Here is a 26,224-nt window from a genome sequence, read left to right as displayed (position 1 = left end):
AGATGACAAAAAGCCAATAACCGACTGACATTCATTGTCTAGGCTCAGTGAGTTGAGGCAGTGCTGCACAGTAGATTCGTCCACACGGTTAGCAAGTGGGGAATAGGGAGAAGTTTCTGGAGTGTATCAGAAATTCATAGGAATAAAATCAGTTGTTACTTATAGGGCTGCAGCAGAATGGAAGGTGGTGATGAACGGGGAGTCTTAGGTTTCAGTGCTAGGGCCCTTATTGCTTACATTGTAGATAAATGATTTGAAAGAGAGAATAAAACAGATGATACTAAACTGGAGGGGTGCTGCATAAAACAGGGAACAAGCAGATCAGGGCCACCATTAGTGCGGTGAAGGAAGTGGGAGGGATTTAATAGACTAAAATAGTAGTTTATCGAACTGGTTAGGTGCAACCAGCTAAGTTGGTCCTGCTGTTAAATATTAAATGAGGTGGTTTTGTGAATATTTGTAGATAGCAACAGTTGTGGAAAAGCTAAATGTTTTCTATAGAACGTTAGTTGAAACAGAGGAAACAAATTAACATGGAGAACTTAAAAAGATTGTATGAATTGTGTGAATCAGGTGTAGCAACTTGCGGCGGTGCGCATGCGCAGCAGCCGTGTTGCGGGCTGACATCACGTGGGACTTGGTGGCTCAAAAGAGGGGAGCGGAGTAAGAAAGAGGGAGCACCCCGGGATCATGTTGACTGAAATCCCACTCATTGTCACGAGCTTGGTGAGTATTCTTATATAAGTCTGTAATTCTGTGTCTTGTAATAACCAAGTCGCCATATTTGATTAACTATCTAAAATTGTGTAAAAATTAGAGGATAATTGTTAAGAACTATATAAAGAAAAGATTTTACAACCAATGATGAATAAAGTTTAGTAATTAACAAGCTGGGACTACTCGGGCCCCAGTGTAAAGTACACGCTTGTCTTAAGGGAGAGATATTCCTACAGACTGACCAAGAAAAAACAAGGCCTGGTTAATTAGTCAATCTACTGTCCAAGAGGAATCCTCCAGGTGGTAGCCAGACCCATTTAACAGGAGGGCAAGTTACACAGGCCTTAAATTACAGGGAAAGAGATGGATTTTCTGAATAGTTTCTTGTAACACAGACTCTTACCACCTTGTGCAGCCATAATGTTAGTGCCGTGATTTCCCATCATCTTCCCTTGTATGAGGCCTGGCTGCAAACATCAACAAACAGGCACTTTGTTTTCAGCTTGAATTAATAAGATATTAATGACTAGTCATGCTAATGACCATTAATTAAGTGGGGAAGCCTGACAGCAATTGGCACAATTTCAAAACCAAAAGTGCACTGGCAAGTTTTCTTTGTAAAAAAATTTATTTACAGTATATGCATATTCAAATTCCATTTGTAGCTCATAAAACTTACATATTCAAGGCACATGTATGTTTGCTGCACTACATTAAAAGGCTTGTTTATGTACAATATCTCCTGGTTTTAAGCAATTTATTTTACTTAATAGAACAGAACATGTATGCTCGAACAGACAGACAATTATCACCTTCCTTCCCTCAAAAAAAACTTGAAAATCTCTTGACAAATTACAAGTAACCACACTATCTTAGGTACATTATTACTTCCTGAAGAAAAAATGTTTAAAGTACTTTACATAACTACAAAGAGCATGGCTACTTTCTGAAAAATACATTAATGTATGCAGCAGCAAAAAAAGTAGCCATGTATCTTTTTTTTTTTTTAAAAACAGTATCACCGTCAATCCAAGTATAATAGTTAAGACTGAATACAAGATAACAGGTGGTAAATATTCAATCACACATTCAAAAGGGATTTTTTTTTAAATTAAATTTTGCTAAATGAAATTGGCACCTGACTGCACACCCCTTCAAATGTGCCGAGACAGCATTGTCCACAAAATGTAGTTTCCAAGTCAGCTGAAACTGACTGTACCAAAGAGGGCATTTCTGTCTCTCTCTCTCTCTCTCTCTCCCCCAAGGTGCATTGCACATGTACGTCTGTTTACGGCCTTGTATACACAAACAGTTAACAGGAAAGCAAATCTTAAATGTCACGTTTAACACAGGCAAGTTAAAAAAAAATAATTTATAAACCCTGAAACAATACAAGGCTGTGTAAACTGTACACGACCAAAGTTTATCAGAAAATATTTAATATGAAAGTTATCAGCAGTTGGTAAGATACTATCAAAAACTGATTAGGATGTCAGCAGGAACCACTACATCTGCCTTCAGAAAACTACAAAACAAGCAGTGCAATTTACACAAACTAACCCTCAATCCTCCATTTAAATCTCAAACAAAGACAAGTTTAGAGATTGTGTATAAATCCTGAAATAATACAAAGCTAAGTAAACTACATAGACACAGGCTCAGTCCATCACCGCCTGTGCCTGCTATGGCCAGAATGACTGTTGTGATGTTTTGCGGACCTTTCGTAAGATCGCGATCGATCGTGCCTTCGTTCTCTATGATGGCTCCTACTTTCTTTGTGCTTGCGAGGAAAATCTAAACGCTCTCTAGATCTGCTTCTAGACCTCGACAAGCTTTTGCTGTAGCTCCTGCTGTGCGATCGCCTGTGTTTATGGGAGTTGTATTTGTATTCTCGCATATCATCATATTCTTTGGCTTTTGGCCTGCCAATGTAAGGCGAGCTTCGTTTGTGTCTTTGTGGAGGGGAATCACTGCGGCTTCTTGAGTGGCTGCGGGATCGAGAGCTGTTAGATGCAGAACGACTTCTTGTTCTTCTGTTGGCAGAGGAGATTTTTGTTTAAATACACAACTTAGTACATAAATAGTATCAAGTATAATTTAAAAACAAGAGAATTCTTTTAACAATGTCAATAGAAATATACACTTTTGAAATAGTAACACAGTAAAAGTTAGCCAGCAATAGTGTTAATGGCACAATGAAGACTGTTTGCCAATGTTCAGTTCAAGTTCAGATGTGAAACCCTATTAAACACATGAAAACATTTACGATCGAAACACTAAATTAACTTTTGCTAAAATAAAGAGGGCAAGAGCAGCAACAAACAGTTCTTGAAGCAACTCTAATGAACTGGAGCATGTGAACATGAGCAGGGAGTCAAACTTCTAGTCCTTTTCCTACCCTTCTTAAAATTCACACCATGCCACTAATTGACTGACTGTCATCATATGCGATTCTCTACAGAAGAAAAACATTTTCTATCATTTTTGGCTGCTGTTTCACACCCCTGATTTTTTAAATAAACATTCTTCAAGGTAGGGGAGCATCAGTAGGGCCAATTCCGTGGCTCTGAAATCTTGGAAAAAACAGGGTCTTGATTCAGCCTCAGCCATGAATTCAAGATTATTCTTCCGTTATGTGCAAACTACAGTATAACAGAGCTGGTGGCATTTCCAGTGAGTCAATGACAGTAATATGGTGTTTTGTTCAACACTGGGCACAGCTATGTTAGCAGATAATGTCCATCCAAAATCACTTTGGTTCATAGAGTGATCTTTTGTTCAAGCCTGAGAGAAGACGGGCAGAAAAACATAACACAAGCCAGTGAAATTCGGACATTTCAACATTTTTTTACTTACCGTCTCCTAGGGGAATGTGACCTTGAGCGAGACCGCGAGTAACTCCGACCTTTGCTTCTGCTTCGACTTCTGCTGCTCTTCCCCTTTTGAACACTGGAAATACAAAGTTATTTTTATAATTGTAAAGTAGGTACCTATATTCATGACAAAACTGACAGACAGATTATCTTTAGAAGCCAGATGAGGAAATTTTGGTAATATGGTGCTGTCCAGTTGGTGAATTTTTTGGGGAAGCTACAAGGCCACTTAAATTCACTATTCTCTAATTACAGAGTGAGATGCAGCATTAATGAAAATATGTATGGTACAGTATATTCCTTACTCACCCGTTAAAAGGACTAGTAGATCGGGGCCATTTTTCTTCCTCCTCTAGTTTTCTTCTAGCGTTTTTCATTGCATGAATAGAGAGCGGTGAAGGTTTTTCAAACTTCCCATCCTTGGGAGAATCTATAAAAAACAGATTATCAGAGAAAATATTAGCAAATTGCACAGGAACAGGAGTAGGCCATTTAGCCCCTTGAGCCTGTTCCGCCATTCAATTAGATCATAGCTGATGTGTATCTTAACTGCATCTACCCAGCTTGGTTCCGTAACCCTTAATACCCTTGCGTAACAAAAATCTATTAATCTCAGTCTTGAAATTGTCAATTGATCCCCAACCTCAACAACTTTCCACTACTGTGTGTGTGTGTGTGTGTGTGTGTGTGTGTGTGTGTGTGTGTGTGTGTGTGTGTGTGTGTGTGAGAAGAGGTGCTTCCTGATATCACCCCTGAATGCCCAAGCTCTAATTGTAAGGTTCTGCCCACTTGTTCTGGACTCTCCCCAGAGGAAAGAGTTTCTCTCCATCTACCCCATCAATTTCTTTAATCATCTTAAATAACACAATTAGATCACCCATTAATCTTCTATACGCGAGGGAATACAAGCCTCGTCTTCGGCTACCCGTCCACATAATTCAATCCTTTTAGCCCCGTATAATTTTGGTCACTCTGCACTGCAATCCCTCCAAGGCCAATAGATCCTTCCTGAGGTGCAGTGCCCAGAACTAAACGTAGTACTCTAAATGGTGTCTACCAGAGATTTATATAACCAATAGATTGTCCACCGTTTTCTATTCCAGACCCTTTGAGATAAAGGCCAACATTCCATCAGGCATTTTGTATGTGTTCACTAAGTCTCCCGCACAGGAGACTGGTCAAGAAGGTAAGAGCCCATGGAATCCAGGGTGCCTTGGCACATTGGATACAAAACTGGCTTAGTGGCAGAAGGCAGAGGGTGATGGTCGAAGGTTGTTTTTGTGACTGGAAGCCTGTGGCCAGTGGGGTACCACAGGGATCGGTGCTGGGTCCCTTGCTGTTTGTGGTCTACATTAATGACTTGGATATGAATGTAAAAGGTATGATCAGTAAGTTCGTGGATGATACAAAAATTGGTAGGGTGGTAAATAGCGAGGAGGGTAGCCTCAGTCTGCAGGACGATATAGATGGGTTGGTCAGATGGGCGGAACAGTGGCAAATGGAATTTAACCCGGAAAAGTGCGAGGTGATGCACTTTGGGGGGACTAACAAGGCAAGGGAATACACAATGAATGGTAAGACCCTAGGCAAGACAGAGGGTCAGAGGGATCTGGGTGTGCAAGTACACAGATCCCTGAAGGCGGCAGAACAGGTGGATAAGGTGGTAAAAAAGGCATATGGGATACTTGCCTTCATTAGCCGAGGCATTGAATATAAGAGCAAGGAGGTTATGATGGAGCTGTATAAAACACTGGTTAGGCCACAGCTGGAATACTGTGTGCAGTTCTGGTCGCCACACTACAGGAAGGATGTGATCGCATTGGAGAGGGTGCAGAGGAGGTTCACCAGGATGTTACCAGGGCTGGAGCGCTTCAGCTATGAAGAGAGACTGGGCAGATTGGGGTTGTTTTCCTTGGAGCACAGGAGGCTGAGGGGGGACATGATTGAGGTGTACAAAATTATGAGGGGCATAGATAGGATGGATGCTGAGGAGCTTTTTCCCTTAGTAGAGGGGTCAATAACTAGGGGGCATAGATTCAAGGTAAAGGGCGGGAGGTTTAGAGGGGATTTGAGAAAGAACTTTTTCACCCAGAGGGTGGTTGGAGTCTGGAACTCACTGCCTGAAAGGGTTGTGGAGGCAGAAACCCTCACAACATTTAAGAAGCATTTGGATGAGCACTTGAAATGCCACAGCATACAAGGCTACGGACCAAATGCTGGAATATGGGATTAGATTAGACAGGGCTTGATGGCCGGCGCGGACATGATGGGCCGAAGGGCCTCTATCCGTGCTGTATAACTCTATGACTATGACTTTTAGTGATTTCTGTACTTGTGGACACCTAAATCTCTGCTCCTCCAGTTCCGAGCTTATCATTTTGAAAATACACTGATCTATCTTTCTTAGGTCCAATGTGGATGACCTCGCACTTGCCCACATTGAACTCCATCTGCCAGTTTGCCCACTCACTGATTCTATCTTGTCCCTTTGCAACTTTCTGTTCCCATTTACACTATTTACAATGCCACCCAACTTGCTTAAGCAAACTTGGATATATGGCTCTCCATTCAAGTCATTAATATATATGTTGAAAAGCTATGGTTCCAGTACAGATCCCTGGGAACACTTCTCGTCACACTGTCATCAGAAGACATTCTATTTATCCCAACTCTCTGTCTCCTAACTCCCAATTATCAACCCATGTTATGAGGCTACCTCCAATTCTACGCGCTTTCATTTTTGCTACTAATCTTTTGTGCGGAACAAAAGCCTTCTGGAAGTCCATAGAGACAACATCCGTCGACACTTCCCTATCCACCATGCTACTGACCACCTCACAAAATTCAATATTCGGCAGACATGATCGACCCATTACAAATCCATTTTAATCAGCTGATACTTGTCCAAGTATTCAATCACTCTTGTCCTTTATGATATAGTATCTTTCACATCACTGATAAACTGACAGGTCTGCAGTTACCTGGTTCCTCCCTCCAGTCTTAAAAAAGTGACATCTGCAATTTTCCAATCTAAAGAGATTTGGAAAATTATGACCAATGCATTTCCAATTTCCTCACCTATTTCTTTGAGGGCTTCAGAAGTCATTTGATTATTTATTAATACAAAGATTATACAAGTAAATAACTGGAATCATTATATTACACGGCAAGTCATCACATCAAGTTTGAAGTGGCTGGTAGAGTGCTAAAACTATCAAGTGGCTAGTACCGGGACGAATGGTAATTCAGTCAAGTTGCTTTTAGTTTCACAAAACATAAAAAGGTTGCACCTGGTTTGGAGGATGGCGAGAAGCTAGGTGGAGCATCTAATGCAGGTGTACCATCTGGCAAAAGGCCCTTGGCTTTAGCTTTCGCTTCTTGAAGAGCCACCTTCCGCTTTTCAACTTCATTGTCAAGGTATTCCAAATTTGCCTGCAAGAATAGTTGACATTCTAAATTAAGAACAAGTCTCATTGTATTAATTTTCATTGAAAGAAACAACAACAAGGGCAATACGACCAGTTCGATCAGGTCCACACCTTCTTCCTGGTATAGAGCTTTAAGATTTTCACACAGATTTCCTTCATTTCTTGTTCAATTGTTCCAAACAGGAGAAACCAATGGGGACGGTTTGGAAGCGGAATCTGCAAAAGAGTTAAACTAGATTACAGGGCCATTAAATTAACTTGAGTTTAATATTTTCAATGCAACTGAAAATACTTTCATTAACCTAATCGTTACGGTTACTGACTCTGCAAAGTCACATTTTATATAAGAAACGCTGCATGATTTGCTATCTATTTTGCTTAAAAGTAGCAATATATCAATTCCTCTTTCCTCCTTGATCAAAGCAAACTAGTGACTAAAAACTGCATGCATATAGTCAGCCACTAAACTTAAGACTCCTTTTAAAAACTGCATTCATTCCTCCAATGGCCTAGTACTAAACCATATAGACCAGAAGGTCCCAGATTTGATTTGTGCTCCATTTGCTGGTCTTAGCCAGGGCAATAGGTTGCTATCGCCTTTGGGCTGCACGGAGGTGGAGGGAGGGAGATTTAAAAAAGAGAAGTCAGCGTTCCCAACCCCAATTGTCTTCCAATGACTTCTTGCTTCATAAGCTTGGTCATGATTTCCTCTGCCTAGCTCGTATGAAGAATGGCTACTTGGCCGTGACCCTGGACAGCTGGCCAGAAACTGTAGAACCCTATCTCGGCAAAAGACAGCACATTCGATAGAGAATAAAAAGTGCGCTTGTGGGGAGGAAGCAGATGTTCACCAACCTCAAGTGCCCTCGCAGCCAAGTAGATACAAGCGCAGGCAATGGTCTCGGGATGGTACCGGACAAACACATCTGTCCGCAGGCTGTCATTCATATAATTCCTGAAATAGACAACAAAAATGTTGCGGCAACCCACCCAATATACTGCTAATTTCTGAGAATAACTGATTTAAATGAAAAGTTAAACAGCCACACAGGGTTCAAAATGCTCAATTTTCTGCTATTTTTGTAGCACAACCAAAAGTAGAACAATGAAAAAACAAACATGAACAATTTAAAGAATCTGGAGATGACCAAATGCTTTTTGCCAAAGATGCAGATTGGCTCGTCCATAACTTATTTGTCAATTCAGATCAAGCACCATTACAATTTATTTCTTGACTAGAAACTACAGCTTATAACCAAAGCACAGTTCCATGGATTCATCATTGTCAGATAAGTAGAATTCCCTAAGGGCCAATTCTAGCTACTCGAGTATATTTAGACATTTTGATCTAATACTTCAATCCAAATGCAGTTTCTACATGACACTTTCGCAACTTCTATTTTCTTATTCCTCTTCTTTCGAGTATACAGGCCTATATGAATTGCAGATTTCTGCATAGTTATCAACGTCACTTTATACTGTAAAGCTGAACATTTACGGAGATGAATTAAGTCTCCCAGAATAGCAACACTCCCCAGAGAACTTGTATTGTAAAAGTGCTCAACGCCCCAACTAGAATCTAAGCAACTTCTATAGTTTGGCCAGAAGTTAACCATATTCAAATAGCAGTTGAGGCAGGGGTTCAAACCCAGACAGACATTCAGAATTGACTTCAATACTATACAAGAATTATCAGGTTGCCAAAAACAAACCACTAAAATCACTGAAGACCAGCTCCCAGTATACTTGGGTTACATTGAGTCAATTCATGAAATGGTAATGTTGTTCACTAAAAACTCTGGTAAAACCTTACAGCATCTTTTACAGTGGCAATTTATTCTTCCACAGCTATGTTGGATAAGCCATTTAAAAAATCTGCAGGTATTGCACAAATAAGCATTTTGATCCCTGTATGGTAATGAACACAAGAAGAAAAAAAAGTAAAACGCAGAGAACCCATTTTAACCTCCGTGCTGATCTACTCACTGGCCTGCTCTCGTGATAAACCAATACAACTCAAGACATGCAATGTAAAATTAAGGCATACTTAAAACATCCATATTTAATGAAAGTCTTGAGATAATGATCCATGCTAGAATATCTGAACTTCTTGTCGCCTTGATCACAAACGCATGTAAATCGCAAAAATTAACAGCTTTTCCATGCACCGGCAATATTCCAGTCACTGATATCTTCTCAAGCCTGTACAGATTAAAGATCAATAATGTGACTTGATTCTTTGTACACTTGAAATCAGTCTTTATCCAATCTTATGGACCACGCAATCAAATATTATGGAAGTGCTCTTCTCGGTAACGGTCACGTTTGATGCAAATACTCAGTGACAGCACTTTCAATTCTCCCCAGTCTTCTTTAGTGGCAACGGCACAGAACAAATCTTCTTGCTCATTAGTCCCAGTAATCAAGATTCAGCCAAATCAGTAATTGAGAAGCTGCAAGATATCACAGGTGCTGCACAACAGTCAGAAGAGTTTCAACAGTCTCATTAACAGTCTTTTGATTAGGTTTTCTTCCATTACAGCAATTAATAAAAATAGAACCATTACATAATTGCTTCTAATCAAACATTTAAAGCTATTATATATACACACACATGTATTAAAATTACTGATTACTTTTAAGAATTTAACATTAATATTTATAAAACAAATCAATATTTCAATTTATTAAAAAATATTTGTTTAACACAAGAAGCAGTTGGCCAGTTACTATATACCACCTCTCACTAGACAGTCAGCCTTCTTGGAGGAGAACCTGCAATGGATTGGTTCAAAGTGGCAGCCAGTTAGGGCCATCCTGGCATCAAAGTGCTTGGAGGGCAGTTCAGAAGTCTTAGTCACTTACCATCAGGGTCTACCCTTTGATCGAAAGAGTAGAAAAAAAGAGAAGTTAAAATGGGTTCTCAATTAAGCAAATGCTACACCAGCCAAAAAAGACTAGTAAGCAGAAATATGAAACCTTATCCTAGTATGATTTTTACATAAAATCAGACAGTACACGTTTGAAAAATAAAAATCAACAGTCTAGCAAATCACATTCCCCCCCCCCCCCCCAACCACTCGATATCGTTCTGATAAATGGGATTGTCACTGAACAGAAGCTGTTACAGGTATATTAACATATTCTTACTTCTCCTAAGGCATATTCAGTAAGTTAACTTTGTGCTTGCGGTTTCCCACACAGTAACTTTCTGACCATGGCTTTGTGTCAAGGGAGATGAATAGCAAAGATTAAGTACCTCTCCACAAAGAAAGAAGTCACTATATACATTTCTAAAGTGTCCGGATCAGTCACTGAATGCTTTGCTGCATTCCCTTGCTGACAAGAGCAGCAGAGGCCTGGTCAAAGGTTGCCAGCCTGCCCATAAGCCAGGGAATGGTGCACAGTGAAGGGCGGGGGAGGAGAAAAACACATGGATACATATTTCTGCCACTGTCTTTGCTGGTCATCTAACAAAAACAAAGAAAATCAACTTACCATGCAGTCTGGACCAGAGGCCGGTTACGTTCACATTCTAACACCTGAAGGTACATAACGATAATCTGGAAGATACAGGTTATAGAGTTACAACTGAACCTCATTTAGTCATTAGTGGAGTGGTTGTAAACAGAACCTAATACGCCATTAACACCGTCCCTATTCTTCAGTTGACCAGCCGTTTTCAGCTAAACAACTTCAGTATACAGATTTTAATTGGAATAATTCTTGAATTCTACTTTTATCCCTCAAGGCACACCTTCTCAAAGCCCAAGGACTTAGTGGAGTCAAATGGTTCCTACTCCCATCAAAAAACAGCTCATTTCAAATAAATAGAAAAACCTGCATATTTTGCGGTTGCAAATATAGTGGCACACTCAGCAATGCATTTCTGCAGGAGTACTATGGCCTGTGGCTCTGGCAGTAAAGCACTGAACCAGTTACGAGTCCCAGCTATAGCCCTGAATGACATTTAAACCCACTTGCTCTCATCTGAATTCCGAGAGAGGAAATGTGGTTCTGATCAAAGATGTCCTGGTGAAATAGGGCTCATTTCACCAATTACTAAACTGTGGGAATTATGGTGGCGTAGACTGAAGGCGGCAAAGAGTTTATACTATAAGTTCCTTCTCCCCCAAATGTATTTGCTCATATTTCAGTAATTTCCCCCAGAACTATGGGGTAGTAAAACAATTATCCTAACACTATAAAGGTCAATAGAATGTGTAAACCCATAATTTTGTTTCACAGAATTACATTCTTAATTACACACACACGCGCGCGCTCTCATACATAATTCAGTCTGCACCCATTCTTTGTTATCTCAGCAGAAAATGTATCGCAGGATCTATGCTAACTTCGATCTATATTCAGTCACCAGGTGGATAAATAACCCAGCAGAGGCAGATGAGAGGAAATTTCTCTGCTTGCCATCTCTTCACTGCCGCATGCCCTTCCAAGGTCCAGTTTATGTTGAAGAATTTTTTTTAAATGTTGCCAATGTATTCAAAAATACAACAGTAAACATACACCACTTTTTAACAGAACAGCACTTTCAATCTGCAGCAAGTAGATTTACATAGTATATACGACACAGGAACAGGCCATTTGGCCCAACCAGGCCAAGTTGGTGTTTATGCTCCACTCGAGCCTCCTCCCCTCTTTCCTCATCTATATCTATCAGCATAACCCTCTATTCACTTCTTCATATGCTTGTCTAGCCTCCCCTTAAATGTATCTATACTATTCGCTTCAACCACTCCCTGTGGTAGTGAGTTCCACATTCTCACCACTTGTTGGGTAAAGATGTTTCTTCTGAATTCCCTATTGGATTTCTTGCTGGCTATCTTATATTGATGGCCTTTGCTCTTCCCCATAAGTGGAAAGATTTTCTCTGTATCCACTCTATCAAAACCTTTCATAATTTTAACGACCTCTATTAGGTCACCCCTCAGCCTTCTTTTTTCAAGAGAAAAGAAATCCAGCCTGTTCATCCTTTCCTGATAGGTGTACCCTTGCATTTCTGGTATCATCCTTGTAAATCTTCTCTGCACCCTCTCCAATGTCTCTATATCCTTTTTATAATACAGGAAACTTTCGATTAACCGGCCCCTAAATAACCGGAACGCTCTATCCACCGGCAAAATTCAGGAGTCGGTTCAGGTAACTTTTTTTTTTACTTTTAGTTACTTTTTTTACTCCATTTGTTGCTATGCAAGGGTGTAGCTGAACCTGTTGCTAAGCTACAGAGACGCTTGCAACTTGTGCCGATTGTTTTGAAGCTGCAACAGGGTTTGTTGCTTTATACGGAGCTCTGAGCTCCGCATCTTTTACTATAGCGTTCGGTTATCGGAATTGTTGATGAACCGGCAACACGTCGGTCCCGTCCGTGCCGGATACCAGAAAGTTTCCTGTACGGTGACCAGAACTGTACACAGTACTCGAAGTGTGGTCTAACCAAGGTTTGATACAGGTTTAGCATAGCTTCCCTACTTTTCAATTCTATCCCTCTAGAAATAAACCCTAGTGCTTGGTTTGCTTTTTTTATGGCCTTGCTAACCTGTGTCGCTACTTTTAGTGATTTGTGTATTTATATTTCGAGATCCCTTTGTTCCTCTACCCCCGCTAGACCTGCACCCTCCAAGTTATAAGTGACCTCCCTAGTCTTCCTACCATTTATCTGTGTTTAACTTTTTTTTCCAATTTAATGCCCATTCTACAAGTTTATTAATGTCCTGCTGTAATTTGTTGCAGTCCTCCTCCGTATTGACTATCCTCCCCAATTAGGTGTCATCCGCAAATTTAGAAATTGTGTTTTTCATTCCAAGTCTAAATCGTTAATGTAAATTGTGAACAGCAGTGGTCCCAGCACTGATCCTTGTGGAACTCCACTGCCCACCTTCTGCCACTGTGAATAGTTACCTTTCACCCCATCTCTCGGCTTTCTGTCTTGAAGCCAGCTAGCTATCTATTCTGCTACTTGTCCTGACTCCGCATTCTCTGAACTTGCTCATCAGTCTATTATGGGGTACCTTATCGAAGACCTTTTGAAAATCTAGATAAATTACATCTACTACATTACCGTTACCTCTTCAAAAAATTCAAGGAGGTTGGTTAAGCAAGACCTTCCCTTTTGAAATGCATGCCGTCTATTCATTACTGTTTTTGGTTTCTAGATGTTCTTCTATTTTCTCCTTTAGTAGGGATTCCATTATTTTTCCTACCACCGATGTTAAGCTGACTGGTCTATAATTCCCTGGAAATGTTTCATCCCCCTTCTTAAATATAGGCATTACGTTAGCTATCCGCCAGTCCTCTGGCACTACACCTTTTTCTAACTAATTATTAAATGTGTAGTAATGCCTCTGCTATCTCTTCCCTAGATTCTTTTAAAATGCGTGGATGCAATCCATCCGCACCAGGGGTTTTATCCTCCGAGTTTGATTAGTTTATTTAATAATATCCCCTCTTTTTATTTTAAATGCACTTATCTCATCATCCAATGTCATGTCCACCTTTTCTATCTCCCATGTAAATACTGAAGCAAAATAATTATTTAATATTTCTGCCATCTCACTATCGTTACCTGTGGCATTATCCTTGCTATTCCTTCATGGCTCTATTCCCATCCCAACCTTCCTTTTTTATTGGTGTGCCTGTAAAATATTTTACTAATTTTGTTTTATGCTCCTTGATCATTTAATTTCATAGTTCCTCTTTGCCTTCCCAATTTTTTTTGACTCCCCTCCTAATCTCTCCGTATTTGCCCTCATCATGCACTCCCTTGTTGTCTATGTACTTAATGTATGATTGTTTCCTTACCCTCAATTGTTCCCTTATGGCTTTATTCACCCATGGAGTCTCATTAGTTTGTTCTTTCCTTTTAGTGGAATATATTGTTCCTGCACTCTGTTGAACACCTTTTTAAATGTTTCCCCATTGCTGTTCTACATTGTTGTTTGCCAATATTGTTGCCCATTTTATTTTCCCAAGTTCTATTCTCATCCCCTCAATCAGCTTTTCTCCAATCTATTACCCTGGTTTTCGTCATGCTTATGTCCTTCTCATTTATCATCTTAATAAAGCGTATCATATTATGGTCACTATTGCATAGATGCTCCCCTACTTTTACTTCTCTTATCTACTCTGGTCCATTCCCCATTACTAGATCCAATATCAAATCCTCCCTTGTTGGGCTTTTTACATATTGGGTTAGAAAGGAGTCCTGTACACATTGTAGGAACTCCATTCCCTTATCCCCTTTACCCACCTCTTCTGTCCAATTAATATCAGGGTTGTTGAAATCACCCATGATTATTTTTTTTAAACGAATTTCCCTAAATTGTCCACATATTTCTTCCTCTACCTCCCTCCCACTATTAGGTGGTCTATAGACTACACCTATTAGTGTGATTGATCCTTTATTATCTTTTATTTCTATCCATATGAATTCTATTTTTGTCTTGCGGATAGCTGTGTCACTTTTTTCTGCTGCCATTATGTTATCCCTAATAAGTACAGCTACTCCACTTCCCCCTTTCCCCTCTCTATCTTTTCTAAATATGTTGTACCCAGCAATGTTTAATTCCCAGTCCTGATTTTTCTGTAGCCATGTCTCAGTAATCCCCAATAGGTCTGGTTCCTCGCAGCGCATGATTGCCTCCAGCTCTCCTGTTTTATTACGGACACTGTGCATTGCTGTACAGACAGTTTAACTCATTTTTAATAGGATTTCCTCTCACTTTATATTTAACCATCCTTTTAGACTCCTGTTCTATAACTCTATTTATTCCCTTGCCATCAATGTTCTCCCTTACTTTATTCTTTCCTATGCTCTTCTTTTGTTTATAATTAGCCTGGCTACATTTCTTCTAGATCCCTACCCCTATCCTACTAGATTAAAGCCTTTGCCAGCCTTTGTACACAAGATTTCTTCAGCAAGAATCAAAATTGTATACACCGATACAGATGGCACTTACTTACTCAATGTCTTTCCAATGTTTCTAATTGCCTTTGATTTCAGATGTTAAATTCCACTGGTCCGGCATCTAGGACAAGTTTCAGTCTAACGTCCAATGGATATGTCTAAAATCTCTACAGTATTACACCCGCCAGTTTCCGGTAACCAAAACACTGCTCTTCAGTCTCGAGTACTGGAGATACGAGTACTGCAACTGTACCATGTGGCTTTGTCGACTTATTTCTGGACTGCAATAGTTTGACACCAAAAAGCAGTAGAACCATTTGCCCTACATCAAATGAATTGTCTAACTCCTGGGATTTCCACTTTAACGGTTATAAAAACATTTTAGTTAGTACTTTTCAGGCTTTCCCATTTCAATTCCATGGTTTTGAATCTGGGACAGTAATAGTTTAGGCCACATACTCCAGTACAGCTCCTGAAAAGCAGCACCTTTGTTGCGTTACCATTACCCCACACTTCAAACAGAGATCCAGCACTCCAATTCTGATGGAGGGTGATAGACCTGAAACGATAACCGTACACTCCTTTCTCCACAGACGCTGCCTGACTTGCTAAGCATTAACAGCATTTTCTGTTTTTATTTCAGATTTCCAGGATCTGCTTTTTACCAAGTGCGCTGTACCCACCCGATAACATCCAGTATCCAGACATGTTAAGAACAGTCAAAATTCACAATAAAGCAAGTTTTAGCAGCAGAGGCTGGAATTCTAACTTGCAACCCTGACCGAGTCCAATGCTCCAATGGTAGACTAGGACTGTCCCCAAAACCTGGTCAGGATTGTTGTGGCCTTCAATCTTCAGTGGCTCAGCAGTGCCACCACTGCAATAATAATACTGGATTCAAACAAATGCATGCTTTGCCCCTTCTGAAGTATGTAGCAAAAATCAGTATTTCTGATATTCTGCTAGAAGTAGCCAATGGCTGTGAAAATAATGCAGTAAAATAAATGGGTTTGATTTAGCTCGTACAAAAATCTAGTTTAGGTCAATCCACGGTAGAAAAATAAAACGCTTGATTGAGATAACCGAAAGTTGTAAAATAATCTAGGCCTGTGTCTTTGATAGTCTTAGCTTGCTGTTGACAAAAGGGAAGAAATCGTACTGCAGTAGAGCAAGTTCTGCTATCCAAACTAGTGCTTTAGTAAAACAAGTTTATTTTCTAGCTCAAATAGCAAGTTAAATTGACAAACCTTGTGAGGGTGCTTGACATGAACACAGAATCCCAACTCCTTTAGCACTCGTCTTTCTGCCTTTATGACTTGGTTCTTTAGGTTGACATAACTCTGGTCCAAAGGAAGTGGCACAGGAGATCTTTAACATAACAGAAAAGCACATCAGTTCAGAAAGAATACTGGTCCTTATGCTAAAATTGGAAATATCAGCAGAAAATAATTATCCTCATAAGATCATATTAACTAGGGCTTTGAATTTTGGGACAAGAAAGTCTAATATTGATTCTCAAATCTTGTCTTTGTGCTCTCCCATGACACTTCTCTTCTGTTGGTTTCTTCAATTTAAACACCTTTCTGAAAGTTATTTAAGTGACTTAGGACAGTTGTTATTAATCTCAATGACATACCCTTCAGGTCTAAAGACAATAGTTACCAGCACAGTAGCTTTGTTCAGTCAAACAGACAAGCAAGTTATTGGGTCACTCTGTAGCAAGTGAATGAAACTTCTAGAAGCACATCACCTCTGCGACAGTTCTGGCTATTCAATCAGCGATTATGCACGGGAACACTGATTACAGACATCAGCCGATTTCTATCAAGGAACCAGCTTTATGCCCATCTACCCGTTGACAAATTGCTTCAGGGGCCGGAGTGCTTTCAAGGTAACCACCCATTTCAAGAACGTGGGCTAAAAATAGGTTCCATGTACGGTTTTGAAAACATTGTTCGCTCGCTAAATGAGCTGCTCCTTGACAAAGCAGTAAATTTTAGTGATGTGTTGATCTATGGTAGTTATCCTTCTCTACAGAGATTGCAATGGTCTCAACAATAAAACGACTGTGGTAAATGACCATTCAACTTGAGCATATATATCCTCAGCACGGTGGCATAGTGGTTAGCACTGTTGCCTCACAGCGCCAGGGACCCGGGTTCGAATCTGGCCTCGGGTGACTGTCTGTGTGGAGTTTGCACATTCTCCGTGTTTGCGTGGGTTTCCTCCGGGCGCTCCAGTTTCCTCCCACAGTCCAAAGATGTGCGGGTTAGGTTGATTGGCTATGATAAATTGACCCTTAGTGTTAGGGGGATTAAATACGTGGGGTTACGGGGATAGAGTGGGATATGTGTTGGTGTAGGGGTTACGGGGATCGGGTGGGATATGTGTCGGTGCAGGCTCGATGGGCCGAAATGGCCTCTATCTGCACTGTGGGGTTTCTGTGATCTGTGATATCCAAAGCTGCTACTTACCACAACACTTAACCATCATACAGTCAATACTGTAATTGTAAACAAAACCTACCTCAGCCTAATTAAAAATCATAATTTTCAGAGCAGTTGTTCAATTAAGAAAGTAAGATCGTGCAGTCAGACTTCTGCTATATTTCCGGATCCAAATCAAATATATGCTTCTAGCCTGGAATTTTCTCCATCAAAGGCAGCTGAAAATAGTCGCCCTTTCAGTACCTGAACTGATCACTTGATTAGATAAGTTTTATGGTTGCTAACATATAAACATTCGCAACTTACTTCTTCTCCCTGAGTTTTCGCAAATGATGAAACACGTTGATGACATCCCGAATGCGCCTGGGGTCTTCTTCAATTTTAGATGCCAGATGAACACAGGCCATTGATAATATCTGTTTTTGGGGGAAGATGGGGAGGGGAAATGGAATTTGTAATGTTAGTTTTCATTTTTTTTAAGTGACCTATTTACTGGTCTTCCAGCTGTATTTTACAACTCTTCCAAGAGGCCAGCCACTTACCGAGTCACTCACCTTTCTTGTCGAATTCTCCATTTGATGTTTTTGGTCACTACTTATTATGTCCACTTCATGGACAAAGCCATTCTGAAGAATGTTAGTTTTGCTGCTGCCATCATTGATCAGATAGATCTCACAATAATCAGTAACTTAAGGCCATACGTTTTCAAATTCAGAATTGTATGTACAGCTGCAATTGTTACACTAGCAAATGTGGCAGCCAGTTTATGTACAGCAAGATGTCATCAACACCAAATGAATGAATCAACAGATAATCTGTTGTTGTGGCACTGGTTGAAGAGATATCAACTAAGACATGGGAACAACTTCATGCTCCTCTTCGAATAGAGCCATGAGATCTTTTACTTTCACCCGAGCTGGCAAATGGTGCCTCGGTTTCATGTCTCAGCCTAAAGACAGTACCTTATGAGTTCAAGCCTGCATTGTGGCTTGTGACAGAGTTGATAGTGCTACCAATTGAGCCAAGACAACATAGTTGATGCTAGGCTGGGAGATTCAGGGTACCAGAGGGCTAAATTTTAATGTGGGCTAATTGACCTTTCCTCATCCTCAATTAAAATATGTGCCTTATCACAGAACTTCTGAAAGTCTTATTTTTGCTAGGTCAGTTGGGAGAATCCACTCAAATTCACACCATCACACATAGAGGCAAAGTTTTAGTTACACCCGCGAACAGTTCACTATCTGGAAATTTCCTAAATGCACAGGTGAAAATAGCCAATGAATGTCAGCAGGCCACAGGTCTTTAGGGAGTCACGTCAGTGTCCAATCCTGTTTTCATCCAACATCTAGACATTCACGCTTTCCAGCAAGGGTAATTAGGTGGTCATCAGGAACAGGAACCATGGCAAAGGTACATAGCAGCAAGAATGAATATGAAAATAGGAAAGGAATGCCTGAATACTATGCCAGTGAAGCAGCATAATATGAATGCTTTACAGGGTCTCATTTAAAGTTTACGTATCCAAGCAACAATGTGAAAGTCCTGTGCCATATAATTTACACTGGATACTTCTGTGATACCTGCAGAAAATATATAAATTTGCACAAACTGAATGCCAGTATTAAACCTTTTCAGAAATGCAGGGCCCAAACCATATTTCACCTCATCCATTTGGGGGCCTATGGCATACAAATTCCAAACATACAGTGCAACTATGGGCTGTAATTTGCGGCTCCTTTGGGTGAGTCAGCGCCCGTAAGGGCCGCGCAAGTTCCGGTTTTCGTGTGCGAAGCGCATGCGCTAAAACCCGGAACTTGCGATGTCAAGAATCTTGACAGATTGCACGCATCCCTGGGAAAAGGGCATCCGCGGTGGGCGGAGAGTTGGGCTATTTGCCCAACTTCAGCCCAGCGAATGCCCGTGAAATTCTTACACCTGGTAAAAGCTTGCGTAAGACTTTTAAAGAACAGAAAAATAATTTTTATTCAGTAATTTATACATTTAAAAACCTGTGAAATAAGGTAAGTTTAGTTTTAGCCCCTTTAATATGTAAATAATTTTTTTTAAATTGTTTTAAATATTTAATTAAAATGCCATTTTAAATGTGATTTTTAAAAAATTATTTGAAGTGTACGTGTATTTTTGAATACATACGGAATCCTCAAAAGTATGAATGGGGATCCTTTTCTTTCATTGGTTGGGCCAGCCCACGTGATCCCGAGGCGCTTGCGAACCGCATGCGCCCCTGGGATACGTGGGCCTCTATGTAGGCCTACACAGAGAGGCCCAGGAGTTCAAGTGTCCGGACCTCCGGGACCATCATGTAAGTTCATAGATTTTTTGCTGGTCAGAGGCATCCGCCCACGGGAAGCCTCCAACCCCAAATTCAGGGCCTATATATTATACAACACAAGAAAACATAACCAGACAAATGTGTCCATTGTAACCTCTGTGCACATGTGCAGCTTGTCAAATGGAGAATTATTTGAATCAAATATAGTATAGCTCAAAAATCAATCTGGTCCATGTTGCAGAATTCACCATTACATCTATCACTATAAGTGGAGGCTAAATGAGGAACAAATGGGCAATTTTATGTCAGATTAGCAGGACATGCTAAATCACCTAAACAGCAAATATATATATTATGTATTGAACAGTTTAGTTTACAGGAAGGTTGTTTCTCAGCCGCTGTCACACTTGGGTAAAGCCTGAGCTAAATTTTCCATATTTCACTATTATACTTGCCTTTGGGTCCTCCAGGCTCCCAATTTGTGTCTCCATACTAAATGATGCTATGCTACAAAGCACTATGCCCTTCACGCTGCTTTATGGCGCAATCAAATTCTGCTCCAAAGTGACAACCTGAGCCACTTCCCCCCACCTGCGCCTCAAAAGACAACTGCAATCCAGTAGCCTGTATCCCTGGCAAAATCATTCCCTTCAGCAGAGAATGTGGACTGTGACATTCAGTGTCTCACTTCTCTGTACCCAACACCTCATACCCAAAAAGAAAAGCAAATTAGAGAGAATTTGCATATTTGAGTATAAGAGTAAAGACGTCTTATTGCAATTATATAGGGCCTTGGTGAGACCACACCTGGAGTATTGTGTACAGTTTTGGTCTCCATACCTAAAGAAGGATATACTTGCCATTGAGGGAGTGCAACGAAGGTTCACCAGACTGATTCCTGGGATTGTCCTATAAGAGATTGAGTAGACTGGGCCTATATTCTCTGGAATTTAGAAGAATGAGAGGTGATCTCATTGAAACATACAAAATTCTTACAAGGCTTGACAGGGTAGATGCAGGGAGGATGTTTCCCCTGCCTGGGGAGTCTAGAACCAGGGGTCACAGTCTCATAATAAGGGGTCGGCCATTTAGGACCGAGATGAGGAGAAACTTCTTCGCTCAGAGGGTGGTGAATCTTTGGAATTCTCTACCCCAGAGGGCTGTGGAGGCTCAGTCATTGAGTACATTCAAGACAGAGATCGATAGATTTTTGGATATTAAGGGAAATCAATCGATATGGGGATAGTGCAGGAAAGTGGCGTTGAGGTAGATGATCAGCCATGATCCTGTTGAATGGCAGAGCAGGCTCAAGGGGCCAAATGGCCTACTCCTGCTCCTATTTCTTATGTTCTTATGAGAACCAAGAAAAGCACCAACACAGAGACAGGTGAGTGCATATCTTCTGACTTACCTTGAGCAATGCCACAAACATACATATAAAAAAATTCAAATCTTGCATTTAGTTCATGCTTTCTGTGTCAATTATTTCCATAAACACTTTCCCCATCACAATCTTGTGACTCACTGTAAGCAATACTATGGAAAATCTGCTATTGTATATGTAACAGATTTAGAGGAAAATAAGTTGCTTAAAACCAGACTTCCATATACAACCATAGGAATGGTCACCATCAAGCTAGAAATCTAAACAAGACTTGGTACATGTTTCTATATAGCATCAGGATCTAGAGGTGGTTTAATGACATCTATTCAAATGCACAAGGCTAATAAAATAAAGTCAATGAAGTTGATTTAATATTTTCAAAATTGATTTACAGGAGTCCCACCACTACGGTGAGATGATGATTGGCGCTGATGGAGGCCTGACAATCTAAGCATGGTACAGTGGGGAAGCACTCAGTGGCAGCTTTATACTTACTCACAGGGAAAGAGTAAGCCTTCACTAAGTTTCTCTTGCACACCTCCTAGTGGTTGCCTCAAGAGCAACTTTGGCTGGCAGAGGAATGTGCATCCTCCAGCCTCAATCACCATCGCCCCCAGAAACTAAAAAAAAACTTACATAGATAGTACACTGGATGTAACATCTTGGTATTTAATATTCTGAATATCCCTCTGGAATCTAGTATCAGTGTGCTGCCTCTCCCTCTAACTTAACCTCACTGTATGTATTTAACTTACCTTACTTATATATGTACTAGCGTCCGGGCGCAGGGCCGCCAACACCTCCTGCAAAATTCAGTGGGAGGTTAGCGGCAGCGGTAACCATTAGCGCCCCGTGGCGCCGGCGATGACATCATCGCTGTGCGCAGCACCCCGTTCGCGCCCTGGACGCTATGTCCGATGGGGTCAGGGGGGCCTACCTGCAGCTGAGGCGGCACTAATTAAAGGCGAGGTGCCAGGCGGCCATTTTTGTTGTTGGCCGCCTGCCAGCACTTGCCTCAGTTGCCGTCCCTGGCCTCTTGAGCACCCCGCCCCCCTACGGAGTGCCGGCTGCGCTCCATGAGCCCGGCGCTTCTCTTGAGTGCTGGACTCTTTTGCCGGCACTCCAATCCCCGGTGGCCCAGCTGGGCCCCGGGTCGCGCTGCGCAAGGCCCCTCCCCTTTAAGAAGGGGAGGAAGGCCTGCAGGACTGCGGTGCGACGCAGCGCGTGGCACATAGTGCTGCGATATTCCCTCGCTGCGCCCCAAGAGGGAGGCGGGGTGCTTCCAATAGTACCCCGCTTCCATCTTGGGGCACTACCGATGAATTTTGGCCGCGGGGGCGTAACCCCAGCGAAGATAGCACCCCAAAGGGGGTGCGACTCAATTTTTCCTCCTTGATATATTACAATTAGTTGTATGCAAAGTAAAGAAGTGAAGGAGCAAAAAAATTATTAGAGAATTTACAGCACAGAAACAGGCCATTCAGCCCAACTGGTCCATACCGGTGCTTATACTCCACACAAGCCCCCTCCCACCCTGCTTCCTCTAACCCTATCAGCATAACTTTCTATTCCTTTCTCCCTCATATACTTAACTATCTTCCCCTTAAATGCATCTATGCCAGTCACGTCAAACACTCCACGTGGTAATGAGTTCCACATTCTAACCACTCTCTGGGTAAAGATGTTTCTCCTGAATTCCTTACTGGATTTATTAGTGACTATCTTATATTTATGGCTCCTAGTTTTGCTCGCCACCACACACCATCCCTCCCACCCCGACAAGTGGAAACAGTTAAATTGAATTTAAAGCTCAAGAAACTAAAGCAGTACTGCAAGCAAAGGCACGTGAACTGGGATATCAGTACAGTGGAGGGACCAACTAGTTAGTTCAAGTTTGAAATCCATTTCTACTTTTAATACTACAGTAAAACTCCTTCTACCTGAAATTTGGCTGGCTATGCCAGTTGATTCCTTTATTCATTAGATACCCATTTACATTGTCTATCAAAGTATTAGTCATAGAAATCAGCATTCCAGACCAATTTTATATCCTGCAGTAATTACCTATTCCATTACAGCACTTATTTTCTATTTTAATATGGAATCATAGTCAAATCCTTTCCATTTTTTCTTCATTTTACTTTTCTTCCCATGGAAAGACAGAAAAAAAGACAACAAATGATCAGCAAGTCTGTGGTATGCCAAAGATAACCTACCTTTTAGGGCCATTGCCCCTTTAAGACGCGCCTTAGCGTGCTGACGTCACGTCACGTACGACGTAGCGTGCTGACGTCACGGCACGTACGACGTGACGTGCGTGAGGTGGCTGCCGGCCCGACTCGGCCTTCCAGAAAGGCCGCCGGCACAGCCCGGCCTAGCGTCTTCGGCCGCATCTACCAGCCGCCGGGAGCGACGCGATCTTCCGCTCCCGCGGCAAGCACTGGCTCAGCCTGGCCTCCAGCTCCCGACTTCGGCCTCAACGGCCAGAAACGCGACCACGCGCATCACGTGACGCCCCAAGCGCGGACAACGCGACCGAGCGTGATGAGGTCATCATGCTCCCCACAGGACTGCTACGTAGTCCTCGCTGGGACACAGACCTACACCACGGTGCTCCTACAGCAGCACAGGCTCCGAGCAGTTGTATTGTCCCCACGCTTGAGTCTTGGAAATTGTTTGTCTAAGTATTTTAGAATGCTATAGATGATTAGTGTACACTATGTTGTAGAAAATGTTTAGTTGTAGCTTTTCTCTGTCTAGCTGATTAACTAGTAGCTGTATTTTGATACACTATGTACAGGGCTAATTTAAAGAGAATGCCTCCCAGTTTACTAAATGTACTGTGTTGCTCAGGCGTACCTAAATCTGTGTATACGTATCAGTTCGGCGCTTGTATACTAATGTGTGCTTCCATTTCTGTGTTGTATTTCAGTTTTACAATAATAAGAATCTTTCAATAAAGCGTTACAAGAAAAGTCAAGCCTTGTGATTTTATGGGAAGATATCAAGTTGTTCGCTATCTGTCTAGCTCTGCATAGGATCGCGTTGCGAGGGCAGAATAATCAGTTCAAACTGTTTTGACGCTTACCTCCATGGGATGCTTCACAAAGGATTTTGAATAAAAGAAGCGCTGAAACAAAACTTGTCCGGTTGCCATTGCCACCTAAATTAATTAAGAGAACACAATCAGCCAATCAAACCCAGGTGCCTTTACTTCCAACTGTATTTTAATAGAAACTATACAGTGAGAACTTAATGCATTCATTCTCATACAAGTCAATTTGCACCATTATGTTTCCAGTTAATTTGAAAAGGTTTAATTAAGTCCAAGCACATTTGCAACAGTTAAGTGAACAAAATGGCTCATTTAAGCTTTTCCTTTTCAATTTTCACAGCACTTGTTTCTTACACTATTTTTATCTTTCATTGGAACTTATAAACCCATAGTACAGTAACATACTGGTTATGGTATACTAGCAACCCAGAGGTTCAAGTGAAAATCCCACCATGAGTTGAATAATTGAATTTGATACACCTGCACCACAAAAAGTGACAACGCTGCTGGATTGTTTTAAACCCTCAGTTAGTTCACCGATGTCCTTCAGGGAAGGAAAACTGCTGGCCCTACATGGTCTGGCCGACATGACTCCAGACCCACACTATATGGTTGACTTTTAATAACCTCTGAAGCAGCCCAACAAACCACTCATGGCATAAGTGCTCCAACCACCATTTTAGGATAATTAGAAATGGGCAATAAATGCAGCTATGCCAACATTGACCAGACTGTAAGAGGAAAAAAATCTTTATTCTAAAATAAGTAGGAACCATTATAGTATTCAAAGTATAACAATGGGCATGAAAAAATTATATCCATTTGGATTTTTAAATAATCCATACTTGGTCCTATCAAACTCTGTTTTGTATTGAAGTAACATTCCAAATCATATAACTGAAGCATTTTTAATTAGTCTGTCACTGGTGGTGCTCATGATTGTAGCAATTTGAGATGATGGAATTAAACACACAATGTATACTGAGGGAGCCAAAGCACCCTGTGGGGACATATGCACACAGATTTCAGCATTAAATATTGTGATGCGGGATAAAACAGTGGTGCATTAGGGATCAGGGTTTTTAATCCCTACGTGTAAAGTATTTATTTTGAAAGTGGGGTTGTCAGAGTCACTGGGAGACCTTTGTTATTCTTGGAGAACACAAGTGGAAAAAAAGGATCATCCGCAAACAATCAAAAAAACCAAAATAATTTTAATATATACACACACACATCTCTAGGAATCTAACGACAATCCCAATTGGATCTAGATTTATTTATACATGTACATCTAGAGTCCAACAGATCTACGAAAAGCCAGTCCTAAAGGTGGTTTCACAACACCTACAAGTGGCCTTGACCCAATTTCCTGTTTTTCACCCTTACACACGATGCCCCCCCCCCCTCCGTGCCATTACTTACCACCTTTCTGGGGCCGATTAAAAAAGGGGCGATAGAAACCGCTGCACCTGTTAAAATAACCGTTTAAACTTGATCCATTATAACTCGCCGGAGGCAAACTCGATTGATTCAACAGTTTCAGCTTCTTGGAGTTACAGACGAGGCCCCGGTGGCGCCCATCGACACGTACCGTGGCTTCCGACTGGTCGCAGGCCCTTTCTGAATCACAGGGCCCGCACCAACCAAAATTAAAGGGAAAACCGGGCCCTTGGCAAAAAAAAAAATTTCATTCTCGGCGCAACCCATTTTCATTAAAAATCGAAAGCGAACGAAAACAAAGCCTGCGCTGCAAGGCCCGCGGCCTACCTGAGGTAGTTTGAGCAAGATGCCGGCGGCCTGGATTAACTCGCATCCCACGATCCTCAGGTCGGTCTCCACCCCCGGCTCGAGCCCGTCCGACACGGAAGCCGTTAGGAAAAGCTTCTCCTCGGAAATGAGGCAGTTCTCCAGCGTCAGGGCGATGCTGGAGTACAGCTTATCTCCGATGAGGATGCCGCTGGCCGCCATTTTGTGACTGACTCCACTCCGCTCCGCGCCGGGCCGGCTTCCACCCGCCTTCCGGCCGCGGTCGGAAGCCCCGCCCACAGCCGCGCAGCCATTGGCGGATCCGCGCGCGTCTTTTGTTCGCCTGGTCCGCAG

General features: G+C 41.5%; 1 protein-coding gene across 4 annotated transcripts; it reads right to left on the bottom strand.

Annotated features, from left to right (window-relative positions):
* Positions 1-1,326: 1,326 nt before the first annotated feature.
* On the bottom strand, positions 1,327-26,149 carry LOC147100897 (cyclin-L1-like). Of its 4 annotated transcripts, XM_085967460.1 has the most exons (11): positions 25,892-26,149; positions 24,158-24,232; positions 17,696-17,805; positions 16,190-16,310; positions 10,517-10,581; positions 7,874-7,973; positions 7,130-7,234; positions 6,881-7,022; positions 3,900-4,020; positions 3,574-3,666; positions 1,327-2,750 (listed from the first exon to the last, which is right to left on the bottom strand). In XM_085967460.1, the coding sequence occupies exons 1-11, from the start codon at positions 26,090-26,092 to the stop codon at positions 2,384-2,386; spliced, it is 1,500 nt and encodes a 499-aa protein (XP_085823586.1). In that variant the 5' UTR covers positions 26,093-26,149; the 3' UTR covers positions 1,327-2,383. The 4 variants fall into 4 exon arrangements, with proteins under 4 accessions (XP_085823586.1, XP_085823588.1, XP_085823587.1 ...); XM_085967462.1 differs by lacking the exons at positions 16,190-16,310; positions 17,696-17,805; positions 24,158-24,232; positions 25,892-26,149 and adding an exon at positions 9,884-9,897; XM_085967461.1 differs by lacking the exons at positions 10,517-10,581; positions 16,190-16,310; positions 17,696-17,805; positions 24,158-24,232; positions 25,892-26,149 and adding an exon at positions 9,066-9,879.
* Positions 26,150-26,224: the final 75 nt, after the last annotated feature.

This window comes from Somniosus microcephalus, chromosome 25 (genome assembly GCF_052327205.1).
Source record: "Somniosus microcephalus isolate GS21.2 chromosome 25, FLI_Smic_1.0, whole genome shotgun sequence".
In the NCBI taxonomy this organism is placed as follows: Eukaryota; Metazoa; Chordata; class Chondrichthyes; order Squaliformes; family Somniosidae; genus Somniosus; species Somniosus microcephalus.
This window is presented reverse-complemented; position numbering and strand designations above follow the sequence as displayed.

What these genes read in the sequence shown, in the direction of transcription:
- LOC147100897 (XM_085967460.1), bottom strand. Translation starts at nt 26,092, where the DNA reads ATGGCGGCCAGCGGCATCCTCATCGGAGATAAGCTGTACTCCAGCATC. An exon ending in CCTCTGGTCCAGACTGCATG is followed by an intron (nt 7,974 to 10,516) that starts GTAAGTTGATTT and finishes TGTCTATTTCAG; the next exon opens with GAATTATATGAATGACAGCC. An exon ending in CTCGCCATCCTCCAAACCAG is followed by an intron (nt 4,021 to 6,880) that starts GTGCAACCTTTT and finishes TGTTTTTTATAG; the next exon opens with ATTCTCCCAAGGATGGGAAG.